Source organism: Amphiprion ocellaris, chromosome 1 (assembly GCF_022539595.1).
Source record: "Amphiprion ocellaris isolate individual 3 ecotype Okinawa chromosome 1, ASM2253959v1, whole genome shotgun sequence".
NCBI classification, from domain to species: domain Eukaryota; kingdom Metazoa; phylum Chordata; class Actinopteri; family Pomacentridae; genus Amphiprion; species Amphiprion ocellaris.
Genome location: NC_072766.1, coordinates 1,067,374 through 1,086,270, shown reverse-complemented (window position 1 = coordinate 1,086,270; position 18,897 = coordinate 1,067,374). Strand labels below are relative to the sequence as shown.

General features: G+C 39.5%; 1 protein-coding gene across 9 annotated transcripts in view; it reads left to right on the top strand.

Moving 5' to 3' along the window:
- The window catches only part of myo9aa (myosin IXAa), a 162,432-nt gene that overhangs the window by 133,836 nt on the left and 9,699 nt on the right, over positions 1–18,897 (top strand). For 7 of the 9 annotated variants that reach the window (XM_055009181.1, XM_055009191.1, XM_055009186.1 and 4 more), the window contains 13 exons: positions 3,317–3,439; positions 4,031–4,180; positions 6,222–6,532; positions 8,011–9,666; positions 12,949–13,051; positions 13,265–13,480; positions 15,228–15,325; positions 15,438–15,568; positions 15,658–15,872; positions 16,036–16,152; positions 17,283–17,471; positions 17,789–17,839; positions 18,092–18,203. In XM_055009181.1, coding sequence (XP_054865156.1) covers positions 3,317–3,439; positions 4,031–4,180; positions 6,222–6,532; positions 8,011–9,666; positions 12,949–13,051; positions 13,265–13,480; positions 15,228–15,325; positions 15,438–15,568; positions 15,658–15,872; positions 16,036–16,152; positions 17,283–17,471; positions 17,789–17,839; positions 18,092–18,203 — 3,472 coding nt within the window. The remainder of the gene's footprint in view (positions 1–3,316; positions 3,440–4,030; positions 4,181–6,221; positions 6,533–8,010; positions 9,667–12,948; positions 13,052–13,264; positions 13,481–15,227; positions 15,326–15,437; positions 15,569–15,657; positions 15,873–16,035; positions 16,153–17,282; positions 17,472–17,788; positions 17,840–18,091; positions 18,204–18,897) is intronic. The other 2 variants (XM_055009168.1, XM_055009194.1) reach the window with 2 other exon arrangements.

Sequence of the window (18,897 nt, the reverse complement as noted above, 5' to 3'; positions counted from 1 at the left end):
AGTTGTAGGGCTTTTTGTGCACAGTTCAGTTGTGGTTCATTTTTCAGGTTGTGGTACTGTTGTTCACATCCATTAGTCCACTACAAGGGGTTCTCGATTTACTGTACGGCATTGTAGATTGACCAATTATAGACTGACCCATCTGTCTCCAAACCCGAAACACCAAAAAACTGTTTAATCAAATGTGACAAACATTGCACATCACTTCCACAGGGAGAGTCCTCTTTACTACGACTACTAATCTGACCTTTATGTTCAAAACTGGTGGATTTCCCCTCAAAACACTCTACATTTGCTGTGAGTTCACTTCAATTTTTTTCGATCTTTGTCTCCATATGGCAGAAATAATGTTTTCCAGAGGCAGCAGATCACATTAACGCTTCTCCTCTGAGCGCCATCAATCTGTTCCTGACGACGCCAGACCTAAACAGAACTCAGGTTTCCACCAATCCAGGTCCAGTGATGAGTTCATCAGAAGGAAACTTGTCGCTGATGTTGCTCAACTTGTTCGCTGGATGTTGGGGATGTTTTTAACCTACCGGCTCCATCCAGGATGACGTCAACCCTGAGAGAAATGCATTGTGACTAATAAAGCAGATCATGTTAGATGCAGATTGGAAGTGAGCTGTTGGACTGAAAACGTTTGGGAGCGGCTCTCTTCTAGCTCCAGCCTCTTACATTAGTTTCCATTTTGTGGTCTTGATTGTTAATTCGTGCTGGTCGCTTCCTGCCAAGGTTTGAGGCAGAGATTAAGTCATTTTGTTCGCTTATTAGAGAGTCGCTTAACCAGATCACAAACTTATTTTCCCATGTAAGCATTGTGGTGTCTGCTTTAGCTTTTATTTGCTGTTCAGACTCATGGGACTTCATTTACGGCACTAAAAGCAGCAGAAACTGTGACTCTGCTTTAACCCTTTGGAGCCCAGCATCACGTGGTGCCACCACTGCATATTCGTGTCTGACTGGTGGGAGATTTGAAACCAGATCAGAGAGATCCATCATTCTTTTTGCATATAAAATCTGGGGAGTCAGACGAACATTTCACACATCCACCAGGTCTCAGAGCTGTTTGGTTGCAGTGACGGGTTTGTAAAAATACACGATAAAGCGCACAGAACAGAAATCTTTATAAAACAGACCATGGGATGTTGTGCAAGTTTTTTATACATTTGAGGAATGCAGCTATGCTATTTCTGTATTTGAATTATATGTGAAAAAAACAAAACTATTTTGATTTTTTTTTTAGGTTTATTGCACTTTTAAGGAATTTATTGCAGTAGTTAAGACATGAGTCGGTGCACTACAGGAGGTCTTCGGCTTACGTTGGAGTTCAGTTCCTATGGGTCGATGTAAGTCGAGTTTCGCTGTAAGCCGAAAGTCCAGTGAAAATGTAAACAAAGCCGTTACGTGATGATCAACCAGACAGTCATGCGACGTAGGCCAAGCAACCGGCCGATGTTAGTAAGTGTTTGGCTCTGTTCCCAGCATTTTATTCTATCTAATTTCACTTCCATGGAGACGGCTTTCCTTTTCTTCCAAGCATCAGAAGAGTCTGACTTACACTAGGAGCCATAATGAAGGACAAAAAGTTAGTGAATGTAGCACAATCCAAGGTGGCGTACAACCAGAGAATGGAAACAAAGCTGTCTGATAGCACCATGACAACGTATTCATCCACTCGTCAGCTAGTTCCATGTAACCAGTTCTGATGTAACGATGAAACGCTGTAGGTCGAGGACGTCATAAACTGAGGACTTCCCGTAGTATTAAAACTTGGGATATAAAGGTTATATTGATGCAAAGCAAATTTTAAAAAATCCCCAAAAAATTGCACTACAGAATGTAAAAATGTAAGAATATGTCCTGGTGCTCAATGGTGGGTCTGAAAGGGTTGGATGAAATAATGCCTTATTGCATTCCAAGTATATTTACTTTTAGGCCTTTATACTTTACTGAAGTACAGTTAATGCTGATGTTATACTTCTACACTACTAAAGTACAAAAGGAAATTTTAACCTTTCGTCTACTCAACATTCATCTGACATGTATAAATATGACCCACTTTTAATATTAAAGTTCTCCTCCACTCAGTATTACTGCACTAAATGTTGGTTTTTCCAGCAAGAAACCAAACTTTATATTTAAAATTCATACATCTTTGAATATTCCCACAGAGGATCTATAACATTTTATTTTAATTAATATATGATAACTTCTGTGTGATTTTGTAGGTAACTAGTTTATTGTTCATTTTTCTACTGATATCTTAAATATTTGCATTATTATTATCATTATTATTATTATTAGAGGCTAATCATGTCGTATTATATAATCACATAAAATAAAATGTATTATGAACATTTTAGGAGGTGCCCTGCAATCTTTTTAGTTTGTAAAAAATAAAAAATAGTTCCACAAAGAGACATTTTCTCTTTAAAAATCTCCTATGGTTTCATTTAAATGTCTTCTCTGATGCCAAAAAGGAAAAAGTGATCCAGTTTACTTTGAATTTTAGTCTGTTTACTTTCCTGTCTTTCCAGAAATAGCAGCTGAATGCAGGATTTTTTCTTGTAACACAGTTTTAACATTGTTCTGTTGATTTTACTGAATGTTACTTGACAATATTTCCCATTTTTAGAAATTTCATCTAAAAATGATAATTTATGTGTTGTTATATGTGAGGATTGACCTTTTTGAGACAAGATTTACCAAACAGAGCACAGAAACATGTAAGCGTAAGTATTTGGATGAGCTCACTCAGGTCATTGAGCAGAAAGTCCTCCAAACATATTTAGCACTAATGAGAAATATCTTCAGCGTGGAATCACTTGGAAGGACTCTGCAGCTCAGAACAGAGTCTCTCCATTGTCCTCGGCTCTCCCAAACACTCCCCATGCTTGTAATTGTATAAACACACCGTCTGTTTCCCCCTCCACCCCCCACGGCCCAGATTGGATTGAATTCAGACAATGAGCCTCAGTTTGAAGAGTGGGAGCTCAGCATATTTACGCCGTGATGTTTGAACCCCAGCTTGGGCTTTTACCTGAAACCACATGTTCCTTGACAGCTTTTTTTTTCCTTTTGACTGTGTGAGAAACGCTACAGACGTTTGTGCTGCTTGTCAGAAGTTGTATTTCAAGTTAATCCTCGACCAGATAATCCTGCACGGCTGCAAAACCTGGAGGCTTTAACAGATTCACTGACGGAAAGCATAAAATTTGACACATTACTGGACAGAAATCATGACACAGACGTGTAATCCTGAACTAACAGAGCTCTAATGTGATAAGTACATGTTTTCTTGCTTTCTCGACAGGATTTTGTGCATCACTTCTGTGTGCTGCTCCCAGAGGGCACCAGGGCCACCAGGGAGGGAATCCAGCAGAGTCTGGACCAGCTGGATCTGCAGCCCGATGGCTTCCAAGTGGGAAAGACGATGGTACAACTCCCCTCTGTTCTCCTCGTTGCAGCTCTTTTAACCCTCCTGTTGTCTTCACTCATGTGCACCCAAAAAAATATTGTTTCCTTGTCTGGAAAAAATTCAAAAATTCAGCAAAATAATTCACCAAATTTATGAACATTTTAAAATTCACTTTATATTTTTAACATTTCGTTTTTCCACCCAAAAAAGAAAACATGGAGGCTAACTATACTCTTTGTTGTTTATTGTTATATTATCTGTTGATGGATCCAAAACTCAGAAGAATGTAGAGTTTTATTTCAAGCTTAAGGTGAGTTTATTAAACCGTTAAATGCCAGCAGCTATAAATAACATGGAGGGGGGATACCCTCATATCATCTAAAGTAAAAAGGATGTAATGCAGACGCTGTGTGTGTTTGGTGTGTATGTCCAGCGTATGAGGAGGGTCCAGGCTGTCTCTATAATTAGAGGATCATACCTGACATTCTTGTATCCGGCCAGAGGTTCCTGAGGGTCATGTGTGCTCCTCTGATTCGCTTCTTTTTTTTTTAAGAATGTGAGTATAAGTCTTTGTAAGCGTGCTGACTTCAGGGCGGTCCCTCCCCTCAGGTGTTTCTACGGGAGGCCGAGCGTCAGCGGCTGCAGGCGTTGCTCCACAGGGAAGTCCTCCGACTCATCGTCGCGCTGCAGCGCCGCTTCAGAGCTCGACTGGAGAGGAAGCAGTTTGTTCGGATGAGGGAGGCGGCGACCTGCATCCAGGTACAGATCTGTGGTTTTTCTCTCCAGCTAATTCTTTATTTGAGAGTTTTTACTTTGGAACACTCTCCAACTTCCTGTAATAGTAATTCTGGCCACGATATCACAGAATAATTGAATTTAATAATAATAATGCTGTCAGTCAAATTTATGTTTATTTATTGCATGTTTTGTCCTTTTTTATGGCAAATGAATTAACCCTCCTGTTGTCCTCATTTACTGGCTCCAAAAAATATAGTTTCCTTGTCTGAAAAAAATCCAAAAAATCAGCAAAAAAATTCACCAAATTTCTGAAAATTTGAAAAACCTTCAGGAAGAAAATTCTAATAATTCCTTAAAAGTTTTCCTGAAAAGTTTTATTCTAAAAATACCCCAAATTTGGCAAAAAAAAAAATTCTTGTAAATATTTTCAAAAAATGAGTAAAAATCTTCCAAAAAATCCTAAAAACATCTAAAGTGATTTTTTTTAATATGTATATATATATATATATATATATATATATATATATATATATATATATATATATATATATATATATATATATATATATATATATATAAAACAGTAAAACTTCTGATGTTTTTAACATTTCTTTTTTGCCACCAAAAAATGTTCAAAGATTTCCCAAAAATGTTGAAAATGTGGACATCAGAAGTTTCACTGTGAAAATATAAATTTTTTTTCCCCCACATGTTCAAACTTTAAACGGGTCAATTTGACCTGCAGGACGACACGAGGGTTCAGATATGAGTGCAGGAGGCTGTAATTCTAGCTGGACTAGATAGTTACCAGACGTGTTTTATTAACATGATATCAAGATTTTATTTACTAAATATATTGTGGTTATTGTCAATGACACCCCTAAATAACAACATGATAATATCAAATGCTGATTTTGCACAATTTGGTTTAACCCTTCAGAACCCGGCACTACAGTTTGCATATTGATTTTTGATTGGAGGTGGATTTGAAACCAGATCAGATCAATCAATCATTCTTTTTGCATATAAAATCTGGGAGTTCCACTAACATTTCACACATTCACCAGGTCTCAGAGCACTTTTCCATTGCAGTGAGGGTTTGTAAAAATACACAATAAAGTGCACAGAACAAAAATCTTTCACAGTCTCAAATTTTGTACTATTATTTATTTTATTTTTTATTTTTTTATAGGTTACAAAATTGACCATATCTCAAAAAACAAGTTATGTACAGACTCCAAATACATTTCCTGTGGTACCGTAGGATATTATGCAACTGTTTTGCATTTAAAAATTTGAGGGATACAGCTATGCAATTTCTGTATTTTGAAATATATGTAGAAAAAAACCAAACGATTTTCATTTTTTTTAAGGTTTATTGCACTTTTAAGCAGTTTATTGTAGTAATTAAGTCATAAGTCAATAAATATTATTGAAACTTGGGATATATATTGGTTATTTTGATGTAAAACAAATAAAAATATTCCAAATAATGGCACTACAGTATCTCAAAATGTAAGAATATGTCCTGGTGCACAATGGTGGGTTTTAAAGGATTAAATCATTGAATCCAAGCAAGTTTTACTGAAGAAATAACACAAGTTTTTATTCTTCTCACAACAGTTCTGTGGTTTATAATTCATATGTTAAAACTTGTGTTGTTGCATTTTATTGTTTTACATCTGCAATATTACTCAGATACAGGTGATAATCCATACTGTGATGTTGATTTATTGCATCCAGCCCAGGTCCAGTACGGTTTGGTGCTAAATCTGCAAAATTAAATGATTGAAATTTATCCATTTGTATCCAGAATGTTTGATTTTCAGTTTATTTAGTTCCTAAATGTGGTTTATTCTGATTCATATACAGTTGGAGCCAATTTGTTATTCATTTTTTGGACGTGCTCAGTCTAACTGGGATTTAATTTGTCTTCCATTCCCATCTAAAAACAGTGGAATCACCCTTTGAGTAAAGCTGCTTAGATTTTTTTTATGGAGTTACTGAACATTAATAGAAGTAGTGATTAAATCATGGTGCTATTTTCTTGTCCTCTCCTCAGAAATGGTGGCGTTCCTACCAGTCCATAGAGGAGGACGATGAGGACGAAGACCCCGGCGTCCAGGAGGGGGCAGCATTGTGTCTGCAGACCCACTGGAGAGGCTTCAGGGAGCGTCGGAGGTTCAGGCTGTGGAGGGAAGCTGCTCTGGTGCTGCAGAGGGCCTGGAGGCTGTGGATCTGTCGCCGCTGTATGGCAGCTCTGGTCATCCAGACGGCCTGGCGCTGTCACCGAGCCAGAGAGGAATACCTGCATCTGTACGCCGCTGTGGTCCGACTACAGGCCATCAGCAGAGGCTACCTCACCAGGAACAGGTAAACCACACCGATACACACCTGCAAACTGGAGTGTCAATGACTTTAGCAAGAAAAACGAGTATCTGAACTCACTGCTCTGGAAATAGCTTCTACACTGGAAAAAATGCCCCTCTCAAAACAAGAAAAAAAAACTTATTTCAAGGAACTTTTACCTTGAAATAAGTGAAAAATCTACCAGTAGAACAAGTGAAAAATGGCTTGGTCAGATTTCTTGAAATAAGATATAATATTTAGAATATTGAGATCTTAAAATTAACTGGGAAAACTTATTTTAAGCTCTATTTTACCAGGATTGTCAAGCTTAGGTGTCTTAAAATGAGCCAGACATGCTTTAAAAAAAAAGCAGTTTTTCACTCAAAAATAGATTTTTGCTTTCATGTAACCTCCTAATTTGAGATGATTTAACCCTCCTGTTGTCTTCATTTACGGGCACCAAAAAATGTTGTTTTCTTGTCTGATAAAAATGCAAAAATTCTGCAAAAAAATTCCCCAAATTTCTGAAAATTTGCAAAACATTCAGGAAGAAAATTCCAATCATTCCTTAAAAGTTTCCCTTAAAAATTTTATTTAAAAAAAAAATCCCTCAAATTTGGCAAGAAAATTCTTGTAAATATTTTCAAAAAATGAAACTTCCAAAAAAATCCTAAAAATATCTAGTGATTCCATATATATCAGTAAAACTTCTAATATTTTCTTTAAGAACATTCACATAAAATCAACCAAAATCCAGTGAAATTCACTGGATTTTGGTTGATTTATTTTTTTTGTGAATGTTCTTAAGAAACATTTTTAGCATTTCTTTTTTCCACCACAAAATGTTCAAAGATTTCCCAAAAATGTTGAAAATGTGGACATCAGAAGTTTCACTGTGAAAATATTTTTTTTCCCACATTTTTAAACTTTAAAATGGGTCAATTTTGACCTGCAGGACGACACAAGGGTTAAACTTCTTTTGAGTTTTCTTGTAAAATTCAACTCAAAACAAGATCATTTCAAAATTGTTTGACTTAACAAGATATTTAAGATGCATTGTCTTAAAACAAGTCCCTCCATCTGCTGAAATGTCTCTTGTTAAGTGAATTTATCTTAAATCAAGTGGGATGAGACACTTTGACTAAAAATAAGACAAACAGACTTGGTAAGATTTAGAGTTTTTGCAGTGCTGCTCTGGAATAGCTTCTAAGGGTAATTGACTGCACGGTTTTCCTAAAGCTGGTGAAAAACCAGATTAATCTTTGCACACAGCTCCTGCAATGTATTTGGCCATTGTTCAGTGTGCAAACAGACTGTGCTTGGTAGGAGCACACCATTACGCAAACAATCCAACCCAAAGCAGCTCTACGATCAGCTGAGCGGCTGAGAGCAAGAATCTGACTCTGGTGAACACTTGAGAAAGTTAGAATTAGTCAGGAGTAACTTTCACTGAGTCATGGGAGTAGAAGATAGCTTCAGCTGACAGTCTGTTTGATTTGCAGCTTCAAGAAACTAACAGAACAAAGACTGAGGGAGAAACAGGAGCAGGAGGAGAAGCTGCTTCAGCTGCAGAATGGCCAGGTGAAGCTCTCCCCAGAGGAGGAGGACTCACCTGAGAAGATCATGGGGCTGGACCTCAGCACTTGGGAAGATTGTTCCTACGAGCAGCGAGAAAGAAGCCTCCAGAACCTCAGCAGCCAGAAGGACGTGGTCAAGGAGGACGGAGAAGCAGAAGATGTTAGAACTAAAGCTCAGCCTGAAGCACCGTCCTCAGTCCCAGCCTCCTCTGTGGTGGTCCGAGAGAGATCCAGAACCGTGGACGAGCCGAGCCAGAAAACCACCCGGGCCAAGAGGGAGAGCCGGCGGATGAGAGAGCTGGAGCAGGCCAAGTTCAGCCTGGAGCTCCTCAAGGTTCGGGCGAACAGCGGCGGAGCTTCTTCCCCCTCCGAGGAACACCGGCGGTGGTCCGTTGAGCTGGTTCCCCCTGCGAGCCCACCTGTTCATTCTCCACAAGGAACCCCCGACAGCCAGAGCTCCAAAGGCAGCTTCGAGCTTCTCATGGTGGACGAGGAGCCGCCCAAGGCTACAGAGGAGGTGACAGACAGCGAGGACCCCTGCTCCCCCGTTCCCCTGGTCACCCCGGTATCTGAGCCCAGCGTGGAGGTGATTTCAACGAGTCCAAAGCCAGCAGAACCACAGAAGACCAGGGTTTGTGATGGCCCAACCAGAATGGAGCCAGCGGCCTCCACACATCCGCCCAAGATCAAGAACTACCTCCCAACCTTCTACGTCCCTGCTAGTGAGGCCAGCGCAGTGGTTTCCCATCAGCCTGCCGAGGAACCTCAACAGAACAAAGAGGCCGCCACATCTACCACCATCTCCAAGCCTGTCAAAGAGAGACGGGAGTCGGCACGTCGCCCGGTGGTGGTGGTCATCAGCATGCAGAAGGAAACACCGCTAAGCGAAGAGCTGAGCGGCGGCGTCCGTCCCTCGGTGGAAGTTCGAGATTCTGCAGCCCAGACGGGGGATTCGACGCCTTCAAAACCAGAACCAGAACCAGCTGCTGCTCCAGCCGCCGTCCCTCCGGGTGACCAGACCGTCATAGAGAAACTGGTCCGACTGAATGAGGAGAAAGAGGAGAGGCAGCGGAACCAGCGACAGCAGAACGAGAAGGAGATGATGGAGCAGATCCGACAGCAGAAGGAAGTCCTGGAGCGGCAGCGGCTTTTCTTCGCTCAGTACGAGAGGGACATGTTTGAGAAGCAGAAAGGAGAGGCGCTGCACAGGATCCAGCAGAGTCGGCAGGGCGGCCAGGACCTTGGTGGAACCTCCAGCAGACCCATCAGACCCAGCTCGCTGCTGATTGAGAGAGCAGCAGGTCTAGTTCCTCACGCCAGAACCCAGTCAGAGTCGGGTTCAGACAGTGCCCCTCGTCCCCAGCTGCCTCCTCCGCCTGCTTCTGCTCCCAGAGAAAGACGTAAAGACATGAGGCCTGCTGCTGAAGGATGGGCGCCCAAACTCACCCTGGAGTCCAGAGACGGAACCAGAGCGAGAGCAGCTGCCAAGAAACCACCGAGTACCCAAGGCACCGCCGTTAGTCTGACGGATAAACCAGGAAACATCTTCTTCTCCCCAACGGACAAAGTGACGTTTACAAAGTGAGTATTGAGTAAATATGTTGCATTAGTTTGGTTTTTCCTGCATATAGAGAACTTCCTGTTGCAGGAACTTAGAGAACTTGGAAGGACATTTGCAAGAACGACCCCCTAATTGACCCTTTCAGCCATTCTGTTTCGATTTTCAACTGCAAAGTTACCAAGTGGAACCAAAACACTGACAAATAGTAGTTACACTGGGAAAAAAAATTATTTCAAGGAAATTTTACCTTGAAATAAGAGAAAAATCTGACAATAGAACAAGTGAAAAATGTCTTGGTCAGATTTCTAGAAATAAGATGTGATATTTAGAATATTGAGATCTTAAAATTTGCTGGGAAAACTTATTTTAAGCTCTATTTTACCAGGATTGTCAAGCTGAGGTGTCTTAAAATAAGCCAGACATGCTTAAAAAAAAATAGCAGTTTTTCACTCAAAAATAGATTTTTGCTTTCATGTAAGCTCCTAGTTTGAGATGTATTAAACTTATTTTGAGTTTTCTTGTAAAATTCAACTCAAAAAAGATAATTTCAAGATTGTTTGACTTAACAAGATATTTAAGATGCGTTGTCTTAAAATAGTCCCTCCATCTGCTGAAATGTCTCTTGTTAAGTGAATTTATCTTAAATCAAGTGGGATGAGACATTTAGACTAAAAATAAGACAAACAGACTTGGTAAGATTTAGAGTTTTTGCGGATGTAGTGGATGTAGCTGCAGCTCTGTCAGCACAGAGGGGGTCTGGGTATGTTAGCCAGTATGGACTCCGACTCAAACAGGACATCAAAAGGGCAGAAAAGATGGTGCTTGTTGTCCTCCCCGAGTTCAACCAATCAGCATCTGGCCTCTCTAAATTTGCCAATTAGTGCTGAGCCCCATGCAGTAGCTCTACAGGTACCCACCCTGGAGGAGGTTCTGTTTCCTTCTCCGAAAATGATCCCGAGAGAAATATTTGGGACAACTGTTGTTCTATTCTTGTGGTCCCTCCATCATCCTCTGCAAACACTGGTTTATGACCAAATACTGGCTGATTTATTGACATTTACTAGCACCTCCAGATAGTTTTCACAGTGTTGGTCAGATGGGGCCTCTGAAAACCTTCACAAAGTTTCATGGATTCTATAAAGAAGGGAGTTGGTTCTTGCAGCATGTTAAAGGTTCGGGATGCCTGACAAAGGCATTATATTTCTTTTGCAAGATTTCTCATGTATTCTTGTTGCAATAATAATAGTTAATAGTGAAATAATGATTTGAGGCAAAGACTTGAATCAGTTTTAGTTTGGGATCAGAGCAGTCTGAAGGATACTATACGGCTAAAAAGTGTGTATTTAATGATTTATTTGCTCTTGATTACTGCCCAATGTACTCATTACAGGAGGTCCTCCACTTACGACGGAGTTCTGTTCCTACGGAGCGACTTAAGTCGAATTTTGCCATATTATATCTATGCACTGTGTGCATTGTGTGCTGCTCTCCTTTTTATTCTGTTCTATTTGCTGCTGCTGTTACATTGTAAATTTCCCTGCTGTGGGATCAATAAAGGTTTAATCTATCTATCTATCTATCTATCTATCTATCTATCTATCTATCTATCTATCTATCTATCTATCTATCTATCATCTATCTATCTATCTATCTATCTATCTATCTATCTATCTATCTATCTATCTATCTATCTATCTATCTATCTATCTATCATCTATCTATCTATCTATCTATCTATCTATCTATCTATCTATCTATCTATCTATAGTCTATCTATCTATCTATCTATCTATCTATCTATAGTCTATCTATCTATCTATCTATCTATCTATCTATCTATCTATCTATCTATCTATCTATCTATCTATAGTCTATCTATCTATCTATCTATCTATCTATCTATCATCTATCTATCTATCATCTATCTATCTATCTATCTATCTATCTATCTATCTATCTATCTATCTATCTATCTATAGTCTATCTATCTATCATCTATCTATCTATCATCTATCTATCTATCTATCTATCTATCTATCTATCTATCTATCTATCTATCTATCTATCTATCTATCTATCTATCTATAGTTTATCTATCTATCTATCTATCTATAGTCTATCTATCTATCTATCTATCTATCTATAGTCTGTCTATCTATCTATCTATCTATCTATCTATCTATCATCTATCTATCTATCATCTATCTATCTATCTATCTATCTATCTATCTATCTATCTATCTATCTATCTATCTATAGTCTATCTATCTATCATCTATCTATCTATCATCTATCTATCTATCTATCTATCTATCTATCTATAGTTTATCTATCTATCTATCTATCTATAGTCTATCTATCTATCTATCTATCTATCTATCTATCTATCTATCTATCTATCTATCTATAGTCTATCTATCTATCATCTATCTATCATCTATCTATCTATCTATAGTCTATCTATCTATCATCTATCTATCTATCTATCTATAGTTTATCTATCTATCTATCTATCTATAGTCTATCTATCTATCTATAGTCTATCTATCTATCTATCTATCTATCTATCTATCTATCTATCTATCTATCTATAGTTTATCTATCTATCTATCTATCTATCTATAGTCTATCTATCTATCTATCTATCTATCTATCTATCTATCTATCTATCTATCTATCTATCTATCTATCTATCTATCTATCTATCTATCTATCTATCTATAGTCTATCTATCTATCATCTATCTATCTATCTATCTATCTATCTATAGTCTATCTATCTATCATCTATCTATCTATCTATCTATAGTTTATCTATCTATCTATCTATCTATAGTCTATCTATCTATCTATAGTCTATCTATCTATCTATCTATCTATCTATCTATCTATCTATCTATCTATCTATCTATCTATCTATCTATCTATCTATCTATCTATCTATCTATCTATCTATAAGTCAGAACTCCAGTGATGATGTAAACAAAGTCGTTCCATGCATCACGATATCGATCAGTTCTTTGGAAAAGTCATGAACACCAATGACTTTCATGCATGTGTGAGTCATTTTACTAGAAGATAACAGAATATGTTGACCTGTTCTCTTAGAAGCATCAGAAGAGTCTGACTTACTCTGGGAACCATAATGAAGGACAAAAAGTTAGTGAATGTAGCACAATCCAAGGTGGATGTAAACAAAGCCGTCTGATAGCACCACGTGACACCGGACCTCCTGTGTTTGAATTCATTCCTTTACATTAACAACATTGGCTCCTTATGTTCATGTTTTCCTCTTTTTCTCAGTTTTGACAACGAAGCAGCGCCTCAAGACAAAACCCCTGCAGTTGCTCCCAGAGAAGGACTAGCACCGGCCCCCAAGCCTTCTAAAGGACTGAAAGGACGGGATGTAAGTAGTCTCTCTTTCTTTCTCTTTCGATTTTTTTCATTTAACGTGTTTGCACATTTGCAGGAGTGTTGTTTTGTGTTGTGAGTGAATTAATGAACCCTGACAGGAGAGCTCCTAGTCTAACCAACACGAGGAGCAAAAGGCACTAAAGTTCTTGTGCAGATCATCGAAGGCTCCTTTTAAACTGCTGTTATCACTTCTGGTAAACTCCAGGTTGGCAGAGTTGGCCAAAAAAAGAAAGCCAGAATGGCACGGACCCGCTCGGACTTCCTCACCCGTGCCCCTGTCCTCTCGCTGGGGGGCGATTCAGACGAGGAGGACTATGACGGCGACGGCCTGGTCAGCCCCCGACATTACACCCTGCCCCTCTCCAAACAGAGCTCCACGGAGGCAGGCTTAAGGGAGTCCTGTTTCAGTGACTCAGACATGGTAACGGCGCCATCCAGCCACCACTGGCCTCTTCTTGTAGCGTCGCTTCTCTTTTCTAACCCACTGGGCAGAGCAGCGTAGGTCTGCAGCACAGCTTCAACAAACTCCTGTTTCCTCAAAGAGTTCAGGAACTTTTCCTGAAGAGCGGAAGACATTTCAAAGGAAGGCAGGTCTTTTAACCCTCCTGTTGTCCTCATTCACGGGCACCAAAAAATATTGTTTCCTTGTCTGAAAAAAATCCAAAAATTCTGCAAAAAAATTCAACAAATTTCTGAAAATTTGCAAAACCTTCAGGAAGAAAATTCCATCCATCCATCCATTATCTATACACCGCTTAATCCTCACTAGGGTCGCGGGGGGGGGCTGGAGCCTATCCCAGCTGACTCAGGTGAAGGCAGGGGACACCCTAGACAGGTCACCAGTCTGTCACAGGGCTACATACAGAGACAAACAATCACTCTCACATTCACACCTACGAGCAATTTAGAATGATCAATTAACCTCAGCATATTTTTGGACTGTGGGAGGAAGCCGGAGTACCCGGAGAAAACCCACGCATGCACAGGGAGAACATGCAAACTCCATGCAGAAAGATCCCGGGAAAGCCGGGACGTGAACCAGGGATCTTCTAGCTGCAAGGTGAAAGTGCTAACCACTACGCCACTGTGCAGCCCTCAAGAAAATTCCAATAATTCCTTAAAAGTTTCCCTTTTAAGTTTTTTTTTTAAATCCCCCAAATTGGGCAAGAAAATTCTTGTAAATATTTTCACAAAATGAGTAAAAATCTTCCAAAAAATCCTAAAAATATCTAAAGTGATTCCATATATATCAGTAAAACTTCTAATATTTTCTTTAAGAACATTCACAAAAAAATAGATTTTTTTTTGTTTTTTCCACCAAAAAATGTTCAAAGATTTCCCAAAAATGTTGAAAATGTGGATATCAGAAGTTTCATTGTGAAAATATTTTTGTTTTCCACATTTTCAAACTTGAAAGCAGGTCAATTTTGACCCGCAGGACGACACGAGGGTTAAAGGCATTTTGAAATACCAGAAATGCCAGAATGTTGTTGTGTAATAAAACCTCTGTCTGTCTGATGGAGGCGTGGATATACAGCCATTTATGGATAATATTGATGTCAGCTTTTAAACACAAGAATTCAAGGCTGTCACAAACACGAATCCAGAAACCAACAGTAAATGTAAATCTGAATTTATACCACAGTGTGTATTTTAATTTTTGAAATATATTTTCCCCTGAAACATGAAGCTTTTTAACATAGTTGCTTTTCTACCAGAATTCGGCTTCTCTTCCTCTAACAGTGATTTTTCTTCTCAGCTTGCTCCTGGTTCTTCAGCGTTTGCATGTCACTCGATTTTATTTCCTCTCAGCGTAGTGCTAGTCACTTGTCAGACCTTGAGGATCCTTGAAAAGGATGATTGACTTTCTTTTTCACCTAACAAACTCCTGCTGTCTTTTCCTGGGAGGACTTGTTTGTGTTGTATGTTGTAAGCTCATTTAAAATAAATTTTAAAGTATTATTTGTTGTGTTTTTGCTTTTTAATGCCATGATTACTACTGACACCTACCAGCTCTGGATGTAGACTAAATGTCTAAATGTAGACTTTAGTGACTCAGCACCACTGATGTGATGGCGCCATCTACTGGCTTGAACTGGTACTCAGCTCATGGAAATAACAGAGAGGTTTGCTTAATCTTTAACATGTCCGACGTGATGTTGTTTCAGCCTGGAAGCTCTGAGGAGCAGAAGAAGATCCACAAAGCCATGTCTTCTGGAGATCTGGGCAAAGTGGACTCGCTGCGCAAGAACTCGCAAGATGGAAGGTTTGTCTGCCAACATCTAAGCATCTTTTTCTTCTTGTCTTGTTGTTCTGAGAATTATTCAGAATGGGTTTGCCACTTAGAGCTGTTAATATTCCGAATGCTTATCTACCAGGGTTCGTGGAAAGATGCGTTTCTGGGGAAAGACCAAGTATGGAGATAAGAAGACGTCCAGAGAGAAGCTGATTTGTGGAGCTGATTCCCTGGATGGAGACTATGGAGACACCGGGCCTCTGCTGGGAGACAGTGCGATTCATCCACACAAATATCATTTCCAAATACTTCTGTTATCATTCCCTCCAAAGCTTCACTGATGGGAATTCTCCTCCATGCAGCAGGTCAGGAGAACATGTCGCCGCCCTGCAGTCCTGATCTGACGCTGGATCGAGGGTTCAGAGACCTGAAGGAACCGTCTCCCAAAGTGAAGCGACGGCGGAGTGTTAAGATCAGCAGCGTGGCTCTGGAACCGGCTCAGTGGCAGAACGACGCTCTGCAGATCCTCACCTGCACCAGCGACTACCGGAGCATGAACGACTTCCTCATGAAGAAGGTACAGTCAGACGGGATCGCTCTTACTCTGTCGACACGAGTAGATTAGTTAGCCTGCAGGGAAAGTTCTGCACAAGGAGAGTAACGGAGTTTTATTCACAAATATTTTAAAAGCTGCATGTAGTTCATATTCATCCTGTGATGATTGTGGTGTCATATTTTAGATCAATGACTTGGACACTGAGGACAGCAAGAAGGACACCATGGTGGACGTCGTGTTTAAAAAGGCTCTGAAAGAATTCCGTCTAAACATCTTCAACTCGTACTCCACAGCACTCGCAGTGAGTTAATGCTGAACACACGATAATTCTGACATTCTGTAAAGGTCCCACATGCTGAAGATCCACTTTTGTGCTGTTTTATAATTGTGTGAATGTAAAATAAAACCTGTGAAGATGTGAAGATCCTTATGAAAGGCTCCCAGCTTTACATGCCAGTAGCGTTGGTGACCAGTAGTCGTCTATCTGCACAATCCTGCCCCCTCACTGCTTCTAATGTGAGCCATTCAGATTCAGCAGCTGGTTTTATTTACTTTATAGAGCTGCTTCGGCAAACTCTAAACCAGGGGTGTCAAACTCATTCTAGTTCAGATTAGTTCCACTTTCAGTCCAGTTTAATCTCCAGTCCAGACCAGTAAAATCACAGCATAATAACTTATAAATAACCACAACTCCACATTTTTCCTTTGTTTTAGTGCAAAAAAATACATTCTGAAAATGTTCACATTTAAGGAATTATCTTTGTACAAGGGCTGCACAGTGGTGTAGTGGTTAGCACTTTCGCCTTGCAGCTAGAAGATCCCTGGTTCACGTCCCGGCTTTCCCGGGATCTTTCTACATGGAGTTTGCATGTTCTCCCTGTGCATGCGTGGGTTTTCTCCGGGTACTCCGGCTTCCTCCCACAGTCCAAAAATATGCTGAGGTTAATTGATCATTCTAAATTGCCCGTAGGTGTGAATTTGAGAGTGATTGTTTGTCTCTGTATGTAGCCCTGTGACAGACTGGTGACCTGTCTAGGGTGTCCCCTGCCTTCACCTGAGTCAGCTGGGATAGACTCCAGCCCCCCCATGACCCTAGTGAGGATTAAGAGGTGTATAGATAATGGATGGATGGATGGATCTTTGTACAAAACATCGTGAGCAACCCAAAATTTCTGAAGAAAAATAAGTTCAATTTCATCAACATTCAACCTCAGTTTATCATTTCCACATTACAACTTCCAGATCACAGTGTCGACAAAGGAACACAACATTTAGTCACCTGGAACTGAACCAGAGAGGATTTTACTTTATGACCAATATGACAAAAGTCAGACAAAAAAACAAACAAACAAACAAACAAAAAAACCAAGACAAAATATTACAAAAATGAGACACAAAAGCTCTTCCTGACACCATGGTCTTCCTCCTCAGATGGACGACGGTAAGAGCATCCGCTACAAAGACCTCTACGCTCTGTTTGAACACATCCTGGAGAAAACCATGAGGCAGGAGCAGAGGGACTGGAGGGAGTCTCCGGTCAAAGTGTGGGTCAACACCTTCAAAGTCTTCCTGGACGAGTTCATGACGGAGTACAAACCTCTGGACAGCGCAGTCACCAAGGTAGAGACGGGAACAGCCTCCAAATAGTCTGGAGTTCTGGACGATGTTAAAACTGTCAACAGACTTTGGATGGATTCGGTTTTGTGATTCCATTAAAGAAATATGTGTTCATTGATTCTTGTGGATCTAATAAGACATTTAAGGAAAGTTCTTCACAAAATCGTCAGATTAGTACTCAGTTGTTCCTGGTTGTTCGTTTTTTAAAGTTTGGAGATTTTGTCAGTGATATACATTAATTCATATATACTGCTAAATACTGAAACATCCGTTGTTCTGAATTGTGTTTTTTTTTTTTTGTTTGTTTGTTTTTCCTGCAGCCCGTACCTAAACCTGAACGCAAAAAACGAAGGAAAAAGGACATGGACATCGTGAGTTTGATTCAGATCAGCGCTGAGAATGTAATGTTGGTCATATTAGAGGAAACAAAGCCAGTCTTCTGCTCCTCTATCTGCTCTTTAAAATAAAAGAAAGAATAGACAAGACTGTAAAAAGTGGTATAAATCCGATGGTTTATTGTGAGTGTGTTCATGCTGGACATGTTATTATCTGTGCATGAGAATAATGAAAGGAATGGATCAGAGTTAACATGCAGGTGAACTGAACTCTGCTGCTCTCTGCAGGTGGAGGAACACAACGGCCACATCTTCAAGTCCACCCAGTACAGCATCCCCACGTACTGCGAGTTCTGCTCCTCACTCATCTGGATGATGGACCGGGCCTGCGTCTGCAAGCGTACGTCAGAACATCACGCCGTCACTTCAGAACGCTTAGAGAACCCTCAATTTAACCCTCCTGTTGTCTTCATATACAGGCACCAAAAAATATTGTTTCCTTGTCTGAAAAAAATCCAAAAATTCTGCAAAAAATTCCCCAAATTTCTGAAAATTTGCAAAACCTTCAGGAAGGAAATTCCAATAATTCCTTAAAAGTTTTATTTTTAAAAAATCTTCCAAATTTGGCAAGAAAATTTTTGTAAATATTTTCAAAAAATGAGTAAAAATCTTCAAAAATAAATCCTAAAAATGTCTAAAGTGATTCCATATATATCAGTGAAACTTCTGATATTTTCTTTAAGAACATTCACATAAAAATCATGATTTTTATGTAAATGTTCTTCAAGAAACATTTTTAATATTTCTTTTTTTCCACGAAAAAATGTTCGAAGATTTCCCAAAAATGTTCAAAATGTGGACATCAGAAGTTTCACTGTGAAAATATATATTTTTCCACATTTTCAAACTTTAAAGCGGGTCAATTTGACTCACAGGATGACACCAGGGTTAAACACAGCTCAGAAATCTGTCTTTAAATCTGCAGTTTTCCGGACCATGGGTTGGACTGAAAGTTGCATTTTTTCTCATTTAAATATGATGCAGAAATAATGAATGGATCATTCAGCTGACAGAAAACTAACCATTTTAATAAG